Below are 15,401 nucleotides of genomic sequence, written 5' to 3'. Positions count from 1 at the left end.
AAAAACGGCGGCGGCAGGTGGGAAGAGTGGCACTCCCGTTGAAGCCGCGGGAACTGCAGTTCCCAGCGTCCTGTGCGTCGTGACGTCACCCGGAAGCGCTCCGAATGCGCGGCCGCTGCTATGGTATGGGCCGCTGTCGCTGTAGACGCCCTGGCGTTGATGTCAGTGGCTTCTGCCGGAGCGGGTTTCCAAAACCTGGAGGCGGACTTCCATCACGCTGAGGGAGGACTGCATGTTGATGGGAGCAGCGAGGACCGGGTCTTCGTCCCGATGGTCGGCGTATGTCGGGAGTCCTGGTCTTTAAGAAGCGGAGTTGGCGGGTGACAGTGATTCTTCTTTGAAGAACCTTCTTGGATGATGACGCGATGGGAAGAACTGCAGCTGGATCCTGGTCCGGATTTTCCACGAAAACCTGGAAAGTTCCTCGTGACTGAGCCCCGGAGGGAGCGGAGGTATTTCGACTGTAGTGAACTTTGAGATCAGTCACTGGCCAGTTGTTGTTTTTTTTTTATCGACGGAGGACTTTTACCTGCCAAGCGAGCGTTGCGGCGAATATGACAACTTTTTTTCAGGTCTTTCCTCCGTCTCTCCCTCGTCGTCTTGGGTGTCGAGGTTGCAGTCTTCTTCGACATGGATCTGTCATCCAGCTCGAGATGAAACATGACGAACGCGGATATGGTGAGTATTATGAAGTATGATGAATACAGCGCTTTCGTTACCACAATTCCAAGCTTTGGCAGCGTTGTGTGGCAGCGTTGTGTGACAGCATTTGTGTGCAGAGTTCAGTGCGGAGGGAGTCATATTTAAATGACCCGGCTTGAGTGAGGATGGCTGTGATTGGTGTGTGACTTATGGCAATTGTTCAATCAGCGGCTTGTCAGCCGATTACAGCTGGGGCGTATGACTACCGTGTCCTGCATGAACTAACTCTAAATACATAATGAAGCCAATCTGCACAAAATATGATCTTCTGTGACAAAAAAGGCAAGTTCCATTCCAATAATATAAATTGATTGATTGACTGTCAACAGGTACTGCTGATGATGTATTTTAAGTCACAGTAATAGTTTGAATTGCAGTTGGAATATAGCCAGTGATGCATGATGTCCATGTAGTGGACAGATTAATCATACATTTCCTTCCAACTTAAAAATCAATATTTGGAAATGTAAAATGCTAACAATATTACTCCTCAGATGTTAGTTGTCATGATTCTGCCCCCATGACTTTTGTTGACTCTTTAAGTTTTTTTGTTTTCATTATGGACTGTGAGTTTGAGTTGATTGACTTGTTGTTTCCTGTTTTATTTTGAAGTCCTTTTCCTTTTGTTGCTTCACTTCCTTTCCCGTGTCTTGTTTCTGGTGTCTTGTTTTTCCTGTGTCTCCTCCCCCGGTGATTGTCTGCACCTGTGCTCATTTGCCCCGCCCTCCGTGTGTCTATTTAGTCTCTGTTCTTCCCTTTGTCTTTGTTGGGTCGTCTGTTGTTTCCCCGGTCTGTTCCTGTTGTCGGTTTCCCCGGTCTGTTCCTGCTATTTTTTCCCTGGTCGGTTTCTTTTTGGATTTTTAACTTTTCGTTTTCTTATTAAATAAATATGTGGCTTTCCCCACATCTGCATTTGAGTCCTGTTTTCTGCGCCCTGTGACAGTTATTTGGTGTTACTAGATTTTTTTTTTTTTTGCTTGCAAGATTTCCCTGGGATGCTCAGCATTTCTGGCCACCCATCAGCCATCTTGAGTGGGATGACACCATAGACTGAATGAAACACATACCATCAACACTCAAGCATATACAAGAAAACTACTTTTGAATAACTGTCCACTGTAGTGACCATTATGCGTGAAAAGAGAAAAGAAGACAATTTCAGAGGGAGAATTGTTTTTAATTTTTTTTTTAATACATGCAAGTCATTTGTTAATCTTTTTAATATGTAAAGACGTATAAACATACTGTAACCACATATACTTAAACTCCTGTGGAGTAAACCAAATTAAATCACTACAGCAATGACAATATATGAACCTGCAATTTACATTTACCTGTTTCACAGGGGAATCAAACGTAGGAGGGTTACACAAAGGCTGATTCAGTCTTAACTTAAGACGGCACACAGTTAGAGTCCAGTGTGCTGAGACACTTGAACTCAGATGTAGTTATTCATTACGTCCAAATGTTTCAAGTCCAGCATGGGACAATCGCAACAGATCAACAAAATCTTTATTTTAGCCGCTGGAGTCTGACGTTGATCTAAAATACATTTCTACCAGACACAAACAGAAGCCAAAAGTAATGAATTCAAAAGTTACAAACAAACATAACTGCTTTATTCCGCTAATCACAGACACCCATGTTATTTAAGATAGGTAGTAAGCTTCAACACAATATGAGGAGTTGGGAAACACATTGTGGTATGGTACAGCCCTCAATAAGTTCACAAAGCTGTCTGTACCAAACCTATATTTTCCATTGGGAAGATGAGCGACAGTAAATGGTGAAAACCGCACATTTCACTGTACAGGTTCAGACTTTGCGTGCAGTGATTCATCGTGCCCTTTAATGCCGGCAGGTCACCTAATAAACTAAGGCCCAGACCTAAAGTGCACTGGCAGAGATGTTTCACAGAGCTCTTTTCAATTAACCGACAGTTAACGGATTCATTCACCAGGGCGATCATCCTGTTTGAACCTTCACAAGCTTATGAGTCAGTCACTGTGGACAACAGTGTCTTCTGTGTCTCTTAAATACAGGGACGTTGGTCCTCAGCCTACCTTTGTCAAAACAGAGAACCACGTTAAATCTTCACTGAACATTTGCTGCAGTACATGTTGTGAAGACAGATCTATACTGCTCGACACCCGTACAGTTTGTCATTTCACATCTTTTAGCATCTGCAAGATGAGCATGCTTGTGTGAATTATCACCAGTGTGCTTCAACACACACATCTTACAGGCCGGGGTAAACTTTGTAACAAACAACAAATAATTCTCCCCTGTGAAACTGCATCCAGCTACTTTCCTGCCACCGAGGTAAAAGCCAACAGAGCAATGTGATGGCCTCTTGGTGTACTGTGCCTACCATAGATATAAAACAGTATAGCATTTTATTTCCATGGGGTGTACCATGCAACCATGACGTCCAAGGTTTAAATCCAGCCATGGACCATTGCTCCATCATCCCCTCCACTCTCTCTTAGTATTCCTTACCTCAAACTCGGAGGCAAATGGCCTTTTAAACAAAACACAAAAAGAGAGCGATCGTCATCTTAAAACCAGAGTCTACGTGACCTCTGTTCTCATCAGCCGAACCAGCCAAACATTTGAGGAAGTGAGGAAATAGAGGTGGGCGATAGAAATGATATATTCATTTAATGAAAAAAAGAAAAAGATATGATTAAATATATTTTCTGTAGGCTACATGGCTTGTGTAAATCGAATAGCATAACTGAATGCTCAGAAAGGGATAGTTGAACACAGAACATGCTGTTGTCTAGATGGCATACATACATGTTCTTTCAGAGGAAGCAAAAGTGAGAGATCCACAGATATATAAGCATTTTTACTGACAAGGTTGGATTAATTTTTTCTACACTTCAGTCCATAGAGATGAATCATTTTTAACATTCTGAATCTTTAAACCTGACCAAGCCTGACATCGTAGAGGTCCCAGAACCACAAATCCAGCTGCTGTAAATCAGTTAGTATAGCATAGGTAATGCTTACAGCTAATGACTTTAGCTACGGCAAGCTGGTAACTGTCGACACCAATTCCAGATGTGACGCTCAAAGCTGTCTGTGCACTAATATTCTCAGAATAACCACAACCATATATTCCCGCATTTCTTTGTTTGAAGCAGATTTAACAGAAGGCTACATCACTGTGTGCAGTAAGCACAGAGTGGGGCTCATCATCCTCTAACCTCAATTATGCCGAGAGCAGGCAGTTTTCCAATGTTTTATGCATGGAAATGACAAAAAAAGAAGCAGAGTGGTGTGTGTGTGTGTGTGTGTGTGTTGCATATGCAATTGTATGTGCATATGCTCCTCATTACTCCAGCTTGCACAAAGAAATGGATGAACCACTTGAGAACATCCAGAAAGCTGGAAACACTGCTTCAGTAAAGGGTAACGCAAAGCAGTGGAAGGGATACGCCCTGTCTGACACGTTATAGAATGTAACCACACCGCCCTCAAGATCCAACAGCACACCAACGCGCTTTGGATTGACATTGGCCAGCACGGTCTCGCTGCTGTTATGCCAAGCTGACAGCTTGACGTTAAACCACTCAACACACCAGGACTGGGCATTGCGGCCCAGTCTACTGTTGGGACCTTTGCGGTCAATACTGCGGTAAGCCAAGCCTATGCCAATGAAGTTGTTGCAGCTGAGTCGGACTTCCCAGTAGTGGCGCCCTCTAGAGAAACTCTGAGAGGTGAGCACCTGGGAGCAGACAGCAAATCGTTGAGGGCAGTTGGGGTAGTTTTCCTGCTCATCTGTCACAGACGCCTTAGTAAACTCCTCACTCAGAATGATGCGTCTGTGGGCGGTCTTTGGATCCAAAGTGAGCGCTGTGCCATCTAGAAGAAACAAAAGAAAGAAAAGACCATTCACATAACAAACATGGTCGCTCCTGACATATGAGAGGATTAAACATACGACAAAATCATAAACTTACATTTCAGGAGGTCACTTCTTTTTTCAGCAGATGTTATGTTTGAGGGAATGTTTGAAGTTTCTACAGCAGAGGAAGACAAAAAGTCATTTGTCAGCAGGCTGACCGATGAGGCTTTAAAAACAAAATTAGAATTACCATCTCGCAGATGTATGCCCCTGCCAACCAGTAGAATTAGACTTTACATCCACAAACTTAAATAAATAAATAAACTATATATATATAAAAAACCAACAACAAATCAATAAAAAGCCATCTACAGATGTTACTATTATTGTGCATCTAGATATCTGTTCAGTGTAGATTGTGTACGCCACATCGTCCCGTCAAGACCAAGTTAGAGATCACGCAACAAAAATGATCTCTAACTTGGTGTTTTGTGCCTACTTTTCATTCCTCTCTCTCTCTCTCTCTCTCTCTCACACACACTCACACTGTGTGTCAGTACAGTAGATTTCGCTTTCACGCAAAAAGCATACAGTTCTCAGCTGCAGACAGACCTCAGCTTAATACCGACCCTGCATGCTCTGCAAGTGTGTACTGTGCATGTATTTTGTGTACACACACACACACACACACACACACACACACACACACACAGCTTGCAGTGCACAGGATAGTCTGAGGTTTGTCAGTTAAACAGTTACAAAAATTCCCTCTGATTTAGAATAGTGTCAAGAGCACTCAGAAGACGATCCTGCCACCAATTGACCATGGTGCTCGGAAACCTCTGGATGTCAGAGGTAAGCAGCAAACTCTCCTGCCGCCTGTCTCCGGGGGCCAGCAGAGGAGCCCTCCGGGGCCCAGCACCTACTTGCACGCTTCATTGCCACCAATCTGCGAGCCCTCGCAGAAAACGTCTCATCAACATGCTACAAAGGTCTGTCCCAATATGTTTTGATTACACATTAATTTATCTGTATCGGCATGGCATTTAGAAGGAAAGTTCTCAATGTGTTTACTTGATTCGGTCACCAGCAACATGAGGGTCTCCAGGTAAGCAAAACCTGCCCTCAGGAAACCTCTCATCCCAATGAGAAGCAGAGAGGCAACTTTGCATCCTCTGTCAACAGATCAGGCATGTCCCCCGAAGGTATGAGCTCTTTGGATTGTTTTTTAAATCCTGCGTTTAGAGTCTTTCACTGATTTCCTTATGAGAACATCAGGGGAAAAAAACCATTTCTCTACCCCATGTCCAGATGCTCTGAGATATTTCAAGTCATGTGTGACAGAGTATGAGCAGAAAGAAATCCAGGAATACAAAGAGTTGTGGTACCTGGGAAAGAAGGAAAACAAGATCCATAGCTCAAATGTCCCCGAAGACCAGGATGTCAAGTCCTTCGACTCTGACTATGACTCAAAGGACGGACTCTACCAAGCAGTAAGACGTCAAGTTTTTATCGCGCTGAGAAAAAACTATTTGATCCACTGTTTAGATAAAGATCCCTTTTAGTGCAGCTTAAATTCAGCCAACATCGTCCACGTGAAGGAGAACTTCTTCTTCCGCGGACACCTCTGCATCACTAGTTTGCCTTTCACATTCATTTTTTTAAAGAGAACCTACATGAAGTCTTAAAAAATGCCAAATGCCATGGGTTCAAGACAGCAGAGCTGAGACAATACACCATAGACCCGCTGAAGTGTCTACAACTGCTCAAAAACATGGGGATCGTCCACGCTGACTTTAAATCCGTAGGAAGTATTGTTTCATTCACTATTGTTTTTTTTGCACCTCAAGCCATTGTATAAAGAATATATATGTGTTCATAGCTCCTTTCAAATTATTCTGAAGGCTTGGGTTTGTGACAAATTAGTGCGGTTTAAGTTATGCCCCCACTAGGGGGCACTAAAACTATAAAATGTCCAATGTCCAATTGCCAACATTTGACACATAGTGGCTTTAATAAATCTTGCACATCTGTCACATCTGTCATACTGTATAGCCTAACACTGCTTGGCACAATGTACTAATGGCATGCATGGATTAATGGACCTCAAGGAGATGGATTAAAATGACCAGAGAAAATGAGAGACAAAAAAGGACAAAAGAGATACTCACAAAAAAATACAAAGTCATACAGATCAACTACAAAAGGACACAAAAGGACTAGTGGAATGAGGCCCACTTTTATATGTCTGTGCCCAGCAGCCCAATGTCTCATCTGTCCATGATTATAAGTAAAGTAATATCCATTAAAAGTTTGTGCATATTATTTGTCAGAATAACGTACTACTCTACAAAAAGGATGGTGAAATGCGAACAGTAGTTACTGACTTTGGAGTGAGCTACTCTGTGGATGACAGAGGTGAGTGTGAATGACATCATTACAAAATTAGACGCGTTCCTTGTGCGAGTTGTTATTTGGAAATATTTTAGCATAGGAAAGACCTTGTAAAAACATAACATGTTTAATGTATTTTCTACGTCTTCCTCCGCAGATCATCTCCTCGGCCACACTCTGTGCTACATGTCACCAGAGTTGCTCCTCGGCAAAAAGTGTGGCCCGGCCATTGACATGTGGAGCCTGGGCTGCATGTTAGCTGAACTCCACTTTGGTCACAATCTCTTTCGTGGCCCTGACGTTGGAAAACAGTTCAAAGCTATAATGGATGTAATATTCAATAAATAATGCTGTTTTCATTCCATTAAAATGTTTGTCATTTATCTTTACACCAAGATGCAACTTTTACAAATGTTTGAATGTGAACTCCTGTAGGTGCTGGGCGCCCCTCCTAAAGAGCTGCTGGCGGAGCCATCTAGAAGAGACGATTTGTTTGGTGAGAAAAAGCATTTAAAACTTTGACATTTTTCTAGAAGCTTTTACACACACCGACTTTCTCAACCTGGCAGGACATTGTGAAACTTACCTGCTAATGTTTCTGGGTTATGCTTTTCTAAAGGCGTCACATTGAAGAGCAACCAAATACCACAACCCAGGACCACTCTGGCGAAAGTGCTGAACTCTAAGAATGCCTACTTTGTCGATTTCATTGAGCGCTGCCTTCAGTAAGTACTCTGTCAGAAACACTCATGGGCACGACACTTTAGATTGGCCTTACAGTATAACGTGTAAATGTAGCACTCTTTTTGTGTAAATATGTAGATTTGTCTGAATTCACTCGTTTGTATGACAGTTTAATTTTCTCGTACAATCATTGTGTTCATGTATCTTATATCTTTTAGATATGATCCAAAAAAGCGCATGACACCAGAGGAGATACATGTGCCAGTGCCCTCCAGCAACCAAAAACCTGTCCTGCGCCTGCCGCCATTCCAGCAAGCCAAAAAACGGTGACCGTTAATACTACAGTTAAATATCACATTTAACTTCCTGCACAGATAAACTGAGGAAAACATCCACTCACATACATATGTGGCTCCTACATTATGTACAATACACAATATAGAGAGCACAATCAAGCATCTATCCTTTCTACTGGTAAGTGTATATTATTAATTGAGATCCACCATGTCTTTTATTGGAACCTGGAAAGTGTCCACACTGAAAACTGTGGTTTGACTGGCGTCAACAACCCAGTGCGGAGTAACGTATTTGGTGCGGTTCATCTGGATGCTGAGTAATGCAGACTGCACGGACAACATCCCGAGTTCTCAAATGGGTTGTTAGGATGTTGCCAATAAACCACCTCCAGTTCAGTTTCCTCTGATGAGATGACAGACCAACTGTTTAGAAGTTAGACAGGTGGTTACATTTCGAAGTAGTTATCAGTGTAGTACAGTTAATGTACATAAGTACAGTCACTGCAAGGGGGGGGGGAGGGGGGGGGGGGGCAGCCACCGCTCCACTAAATCCTGTCTGTTTTCTGTCCTGGTTCCTCAATGGTGGAACAAGCTCCCCATTGACATCAGGACAGCAGAAACCCTTCAGCGCTCCTTCGCAGACTGAAAACTAGTCGAAAGTATCAGGACAAGAAAAAAGAAGTAAAGATTGCTACAGTACAGGCCTGGTAGAACGTAACCAAGAAAGGAAGGAACTGCAATACTAAATCTTATTGAGAAAAAATTATCAATAAGAATGACATCTGGTGTAACTATTGATGTGTATCCCGTTATTTCTTCAGTGTAAATTGTTTCTACCTGGTTTCTGACTGAGTTGAACTGCTGCCAGCAGGTTTTCCATCGAACTGCCAAGTTTCCTTTTCCCCATCATGTCTTCTGTGGATTTGGGTGTTGTGGCTTGTTCTGAAGAAGAAGAAACGTTTGTCAGTCTGAAGAGCTGTTAATGTTTTTATTTATAGCATCAATCATTCATGACAGAATAAGCAACAAGAAAAGCAGTCCAAAGAATGTATGGGTGTGAATTCATCCTATTTGATTGTCTGTTAAAACAACATCCGTCATCACACTTGATTTAGATGCTTCTAAAAAGATGTAAATGTGTCACATTTTTTCTCAATTAAGTCTCACAAACAGGAAACCAGTGAAAATACTACTGTATTAGTTCATTCATTCCATATCTGGCTAAGATGTTGCTATATCAATGAAGTCTGAGAGATGTGTAGAAGCACAGAGTTTACCTCAAATCAAATATGAAGAAGATATCCCAAGACCTCTAATATTTACTTTCAGGGCTGTGCCTTAATAAGCTTCCATATATCTTTCCTTTTTGTGTAATGTACACATATGTGGACTTTCAATATTTAAATTCTGCAACACCACAATTTTTTTTTACATTGTCGTCATGTGAGACCTGAACTAGAAAAATATAACTTTTTTTTTGTAAGTTAGCAGGATTCCGCAAGCACTACTCCACCAATTTCTATTTTACTGAGGTAGGGGTATGACCCAAGGAAGAACCATAATCAATTTTGGAGAGGATGCAGGATATTTCCCCCCTCACTTTCTTCAAACTGAATCTAGTCGTAAGTATCAGGACAAGAAAAATAAGTAAAGATTGCTACAGTACAGGCTTGGTAGAACGTAACCAAGAAAGGAAGGAACTACAAAACAAAATCCTTTTTAGAAAAAAGAATCAATAAGAATGACATCTGGTGTAACTATTGATGTGTATCCCGTTATTTCTTCAGTGTAGATTGTTTCTACCTGGTTTCTGACTAAGTTGAACTGCTGCCAGCAGGTTTTCCATGGAACGGCCAAGATTCATTTTTCCCATCATGTCTTTAGTGGATTTGGGTGTTGTGGCTTTTTCTGAAGAGGAAGAAAAGATTGTCAGTCTGAAAAGCTGTTAATGCCAAATCTGGAGTTTTTGAATTAGTGAATGAAGAATGAAGATGGAAAACAACGTAAAATTAGATTTAATGTCTGCCTAAAAAGTGTCTTAGCAGTCTTCGGAACAATTAAGATAGTGTGCGGAACCCTCAGGCTCCCAGGCCTCTGGTAGAGGACCCGAGCTTGAAGGAGGAATCACAAGACCACCCACAAGGGGCAAGAGGGGATTTCTCAACCAGATATGAAATGAATTATGCTACAATATTGTCACTGGTTTGCTGCTTGTGGGGCTGTCTGCTACACCATCTTTATGATAGTCATGTGGTCATAACAAATATAACAATTTGTTTCTGTGTGTACAATTGCAGGTTTTTTAAGGTACTTACTTGTCTCTTTTCCGGGGAAAGCTGAACGACCCCTGTTATAGCCTGGTGACATGCCGTGTGCGCACTGGTTGGACATATGCCAGGCGGAATGTGGGCCCATATGGTGAAAATGCGATACAGGAAATGGCTGGAAATAGGGCTGAATGGGGGGGGAAGCTGGACGGCGGGACCTGGGAGGCCCTGTTAGTATTGAAACATAAAAGCTTAACTGAGAGGTCATTTTTACCCAGAGGCAATCTCATTTTTATTTTCTTTTTTCTATATAAAATATTTATATCTACTAAATGTTTTGCTACAGTGAATAGATATAACCATACTTGATTTAGATCTAGTATTTCCAGTGCTTGCAGGTGTTGAGACGGGAGCGGATTTTTCACCTGTAAATGGTAAGAAATCATTTACAGTTGGCCACTCATCCACACACGCACACACACAACCCTTTTTTACATCATACAGTCAACATTTGATTTGATTTCCAGTATTTGCCACACGTCAAACAAACTCAGCACATGCAGCAAGGCTAGGGCATGATTGGCTTCATCATGATCTCACATGCACATTCACCTGGTTTAGTTATTGGCAGTCTGGTCTCAACGGGCTGTTCAAGGATTTCTGTCAGATGCACTTTCAGTGCACCAGCAAAGGCCAGTGTTGCTGTCACCTTCTTGGAGTCAAGGTTGATTTGGGGCATGTTAGGCTCAAACTTTGTAACCTTAGGCAAGTTAAAAGAAGTCTGTAGGGAACAACGGAAAAGGACAGAGTTTTCAAGTTGTGCAAGACGTAATTGGTGTTGAGTGCAACGGCATTCATTGCTCTCCTTCTTTGTGACACTACCACTGGGGGAGGGCATGTCAAAATTAGAGCTACAATTACTGATTGTTTTACTACTGATGAGTAAAAAAAATGTGGGGAAAATAGGGGAAATTCCTGTTACAATTTGAAACAGCTCAAGACTATCTATACTATACTATCTAGCGAGTAATTCCATCATATTCAATCATGTTAGACCACTTATTAGACCAAACATACTTAAATATGCAAGTTCTGATATGTTTACATTCAAATAAATGCATTAGTGGACCTCTTATAATATTCGTCTAATCCTGGAAGACGAGTGATGTCACACATTACTCCTTATGAATGTACTGTAACACTGACAGTTTCCGACCAATGACAACCTGATCTGACAAAACCATGTCGACCAGCAAATCGTCATGTCGTACAGGACTTTCAGGTGCATGTTAGAATATTATGAAAACTGTATTTCTGTAGGTGTAGGCCATTATTATCGAAATTAAATGCTTGAAACATTTTAGTTGACGTGTAACAGTCTACGGTATATAAAATTGTAATTTTCTTACAGAACTGACGAGAAATATTGAACATTTTCATGATATTCAAATTTTTTGACATATGACGCCAATTTGTAAAAAAAATTTAAGAGGGGTCCTTTTAAGAAAAGAAGTAAACACAACAGTACATTATTTGTGATCTCTCTCTCTCACAACAATCTTTTCTTTGTCTCATTTTTCTTTAGATTAAACCCCAATCTTCCCCTGTCTCCCTCTCCCCTACTTCATATTTCTGTGACAGTGATAATTTCACCTTCAGAAAAGCCAGGGTTTGGGAGCTACTCAGCAGACAGTTGATATCCTCTTTGGCTTTTCTCATCTTTGCAGAATTGTCAGTTAACTTCATTTCGAGGTCCCGAAGTTTTGTCTGACCGATCTCCAGCTCGTGGTCCACCTCATTTTGGGCCTTGCTTTCCTCTTGGGCCAAAATATCACGCACCTGCTCATACACAGCGGCCAAAGTTGCCTTTCTTTTGGCTGCTGCGGCCTTTGGGCGAGGAACCAGAGACAAACAAAGGGACAAGTAAACAGATAAATCAGAGAAACTGATGTTATCACCTTTTTCCTTTGTGAACAGTTAATTCATTTGTTTCTTCTTGGAAACTATTCTTGTGAAACTTGTAAGAATGACCTTCAGTTTGCTCTGGGCGTCGTTCATTTGAAACATAACAGTCTCACTCTTCTCGATCTTCCCCTCCAGCAAACTCATCTTGTCCCTGAGTTCGCACTACAGAGACAGAAAATAAAACATCTGTATCATTTCTGCATCATACTCTCTCAATGGCCGCATCAACTGTCTACATCTTGCTGTTATATTTTTCACATGTTGCTAAAATGTATTTATATCAGTCTAGTGCAAAAGTCATCTGTGTTATAATCAGTGCAGATCATGTTTTTGAACGATATATTTGACCTCTTATAGATACATGGTAAATACCATTTTTTGTGCACCTGTGGTCAAACCAGCCACGCCTAATTTTGGAATGTATCATATTCTGACCTTTATATTCACATTAAAATAAAACATGTTACTGGTGTCCCTCAAACAAATTATTCATAATTGTTTTATTTTGAGTTGCTAGAAAAACATTAAATACATTATAGTTGACAATGAGTGACACATTTGATTTAAGGACAACTGACTCCATGAGAAATTAGTTTGTAAATTTGAACCCTGAAATGACTACATTTCTAAGCATTGATATCCTGTAAAAAATACATATCTTGTTCAATCATTTCAAACAATGACTGGCAGGTTGTACTTAGGCACTGCACTGAATATGTCTATACTAAAAATTAAGCATTCACACTTCATCATGCATGTAGAGATTAATTTCAAAGTAAAAGTACCACATTTGTACGTGGAGCATTGATATCCTCTTATAACACGCTGGTGGCAACATTTTGGGACCAACAAAGTCCAACTATCAGCACCTCTAAAGCTCAATAATCAAACGCTCTGTCCGGTGACTGAACAGAGCCAGGCAAACTGTTTCCCCCTGTTCCAGTTCTGGATGCTAAGCTAAAATCACAGTAACAAGGAGACAGACACAGACCTCTTTCAGCGTCCTCTGCTCCTCAGGAGAAGTGAAGGGACAGCCTTTGTGGTCTAGTTGGAGGCAGAGGCTGCAGATTGGGCGGACATGCTGTTTGCAGAAGAGCTCCATCAGCTTGTGGTGGTCCGTGCAGATGCGCTGCGACAGGTCCCTGACAGGCTCACTCAGCTGGTGGACTGCAAAATTTGGGTTTTCCCGGTGAGGACGCAGGTGCTCCTCACAGAACGAGGCCATGCAGGTGAGGCAGGTCTGGGACGCCTCTGCCTCCATGCAGGTATCACACCGTATGACATCCTTTAACTCGGCTTCCTGATCCTCTCCTAACAGACAGACGTCGCTCTTGTTCGACCTCAGGTTGAAGGTCTCCACCACGGTGCTGAGGACCGTGTTTTTCTTCAGCTCCGGTTTGGTGCTGAAGTGGGTCCGACACTGGGGACAGCTGTAGGCTTCCTTCCAGGTGGCGAGCAGGCAACTCCGGCAGAAGTTGTGTCCGCAGGGGATGGTCACCGGACAGTCGAAGGGGCTCAGACAGATGCTGCAGGTCAGCTCATCCTCCAGACTCCTCAGAGAGAAGGGAGTGTCCTCCGATGTGGCCATGTTGAGAGCTCAGGCGAGGCTGAGAGGGAGAAACGAAACTTGTAAGGTGTGTTTTCATGATAAACAGCAACGCCCTTTAGTACAGTCACAGGCTAAGCAGCTGTTACTTATCAACAGGACACAAACATATCACGTTCATTTTATTGTTGACTATCAGGAACAGTTTCACCATCCACATTATGGAGAAATGACCTTACAACCAACATCTTTTAAACCATTTACATCCTGAAAATTTCTAAAACTCGTTTACACGTTGAAAGAAGCATATAGTTGTAGGTGCGCATTGATGTTCAGAGACAATCATATGAGTAAAAGTTTTAAAAGAACTTAGATCAGGCATAATTTGAGACAGCATGGCACATACTATAAATAGGCTACAGAAGACTATAAAATATATTACAATAAGAATTAATTTTACCTCCACTCTGCTTACCTTTGTGCTCGTGCAGATCACTTCACCACAGTAGTCAGGGAGTCAGTAGTTTCATTTGACAGGTTATGTCGTGACTCCTGACAAAGCCTGAAGCCGTGTCTGTTTTAGGCTCCACCTTTGTGGACAGGTCTAAGATTAAAGGGGCAGTAAGTGATTTTAATCCAATACACGTTTTTTTTAATTTTTAAAAGAAAACAACACACAACACTGTGTGCAGTTTGTAAACATCACACGCCAACACCTTAAGAGACGCGTCCGTCTAACATACTTGAGGCTGAGGGTTCGAGCCCCGACCAGTGCAGTCTGAAAATCCACAATGAACTACTGCCCCTTTAAGGGTCATTTCAGTCGGTCAGTCAGTTAGGAATGATTTGTCCAATTGGGGACAAAAACTGGTTCCCTGATGGTTGAGTTTAGGGTTAGATTAAGGTTAAGGTATGGGTTAAGGCTAGGAAAGTAATGGTTATGATTAGGGTTAGGCCAAGTCTCCAGGCAGTGAATGCAAGTCTGTGGGTTAGGGTTCATGTCCTCAAAAGTGACAAATAAGGTGTGTGCTTGTATTTGTATACAGTTCATGATTCAACCATAGCATCATGAATTGGGGCTGCTTTGCTGCTTCAGGGCCTGTGCAGCTTGCCACCATTGAGAGGAAAATACATTTCCAGGTTTATCAAGGTATCCTACAACAGTGGTTCCCAAACCGGAGGGCAGGAGGGCAAAGCTGAACGGGGGGTCGCGAAGCACTTTAGATTTTAAGGTTGTAAGAATTTGTATATGGAAACATTGATACCTTAGCATTTAATTATCATGCTCTGCCCAAATCTCATCTATCCTAATCCACACACTCTCCTTCACGTGAGCAGAGAGAATCAATCAGTCTTGAGAGCTTCATGTTGTCTTGGTTCAGCGCAGATTGTTTCAGTTTCAGTTTCCTCCTCCTGTTTCACGGTGGTTATCTTGTGAAGCAGGATCAAACACAGGCACATCTCTGCTCAAGATAGGGCTAAAGAAATTTTCCTCATGTGGGTCACTACTTTCCTCTTTTCCTGGATGTATACTATAGTAAAAATATAGGTCCCTCAACAAAAGGTTGGGAACCACTGACTAAGATGAATACAAGATGACATTTTATGACCAATTGATGCCGAAAACCAGGAAATTCCAAACGGTTCCCATTCTCTTTCCTGCCACTGTTGTTGTGGGGACCAGTTTTTGTTCA

At 42.0% G+C, this 15,401-nt stretch overlaps 2 protein-coding genes across 5 annotated transcripts; one reads left to right on the top strand and one right to left on the bottom strand.

Moving 5' to 3' along the window:
• Positions 1 to 5: 5 nt before the first annotated feature.
• On the top strand, positions 6 to 8,444 carry LOC118312074 (dual specificity tyrosine-phosphorylation-regulated kinase 3). Of its 2 annotated transcripts, XM_035636365.2 has the most exons (10): positions 6 to 452; positions 573 to 678; positions 5,335 to 5,547; positions 5,646 to 5,760; positions 5,867 to 6,048; positions 6,889 to 6,973; positions 7,107 to 7,279; positions 7,385 to 7,445; positions 7,569 to 7,674; positions 7,852 to 8,444. In XM_035636365.2, exons 2-10 carry the CDS (start codon positions 661 to 663, stop codon positions 7,961 to 7,963), a joined length of 1,065 nt encoding a protein of 354 aa, XP_035492258.2. In that variant the 5' UTR covers positions 6 to 452; positions 573 to 660; the 3' UTR covers positions 7,964 to 8,444. The 2 variants fall into 2 exon arrangements, with proteins under 2 accessions (XP_035492258.2, XP_035492256.2); XM_035636363.2 differs by having other exon boundaries at positions 6 to 678.
• On the bottom strand, positions 1,859 to 14,313 carry LOC118312068 (E3 ubiquitin/ISG15 ligase TRIM25-like). Of its 3 annotated transcripts, none has more exons than XM_035636357.2 (11): positions 14,183 to 14,313; positions 13,153 to 13,768; positions 12,228 to 12,323; positions 11,850 to 12,083; positions 10,809 to 10,977; positions 10,562 to 10,621; positions 10,245 to 10,424; positions 9,733 to 9,837; positions 8,767 to 8,871; positions 4,671 to 4,730; positions 1,859 to 4,572 (listed from the first exon to the last, which is right to left on the bottom strand). In XM_035636357.2, exons 2-11 carry the CDS (start codon positions 13,747 to 13,749, stop codon positions 4,043 to 4,045), a joined length of 2,136 nt encoding a protein of 711 aa, XP_035492250.2. In that variant the 5' UTR covers positions 13,750 to 13,768; positions 14,183 to 14,313; the 3' UTR covers positions 1,859 to 4,042. The 3 variants fall into 3 exon arrangements, with proteins under 3 accessions (XP_035492250.2, XP_047189604.1, XP_047189605.1); XM_047333648.1 differs by having other exon boundaries at positions 14,168 to 14,189; XM_047333649.1 differs by lacking the exon at positions 9,733 to 9,837.
• Between the last annotated feature and the right edge of the window lie 1,088 nt (positions 14,314 to 15,401).

This window comes from Scophthalmus maximus, chromosome 8 (genome assembly GCF_022379125.1).
Source record: "Scophthalmus maximus strain ysfricsl-2021 chromosome 8, ASM2237912v1, whole genome shotgun sequence".
Taxonomy (NCBI): Eukaryota; Metazoa; Chordata; class Actinopteri; order Pleuronectiformes; family Scophthalmidae; genus Scophthalmus; species Scophthalmus maximus.
The sequence above is the reverse complement of the archived record's forward strand: the minus strand, read 5'-3'. Positions and strand labels throughout refer to the sequence as shown.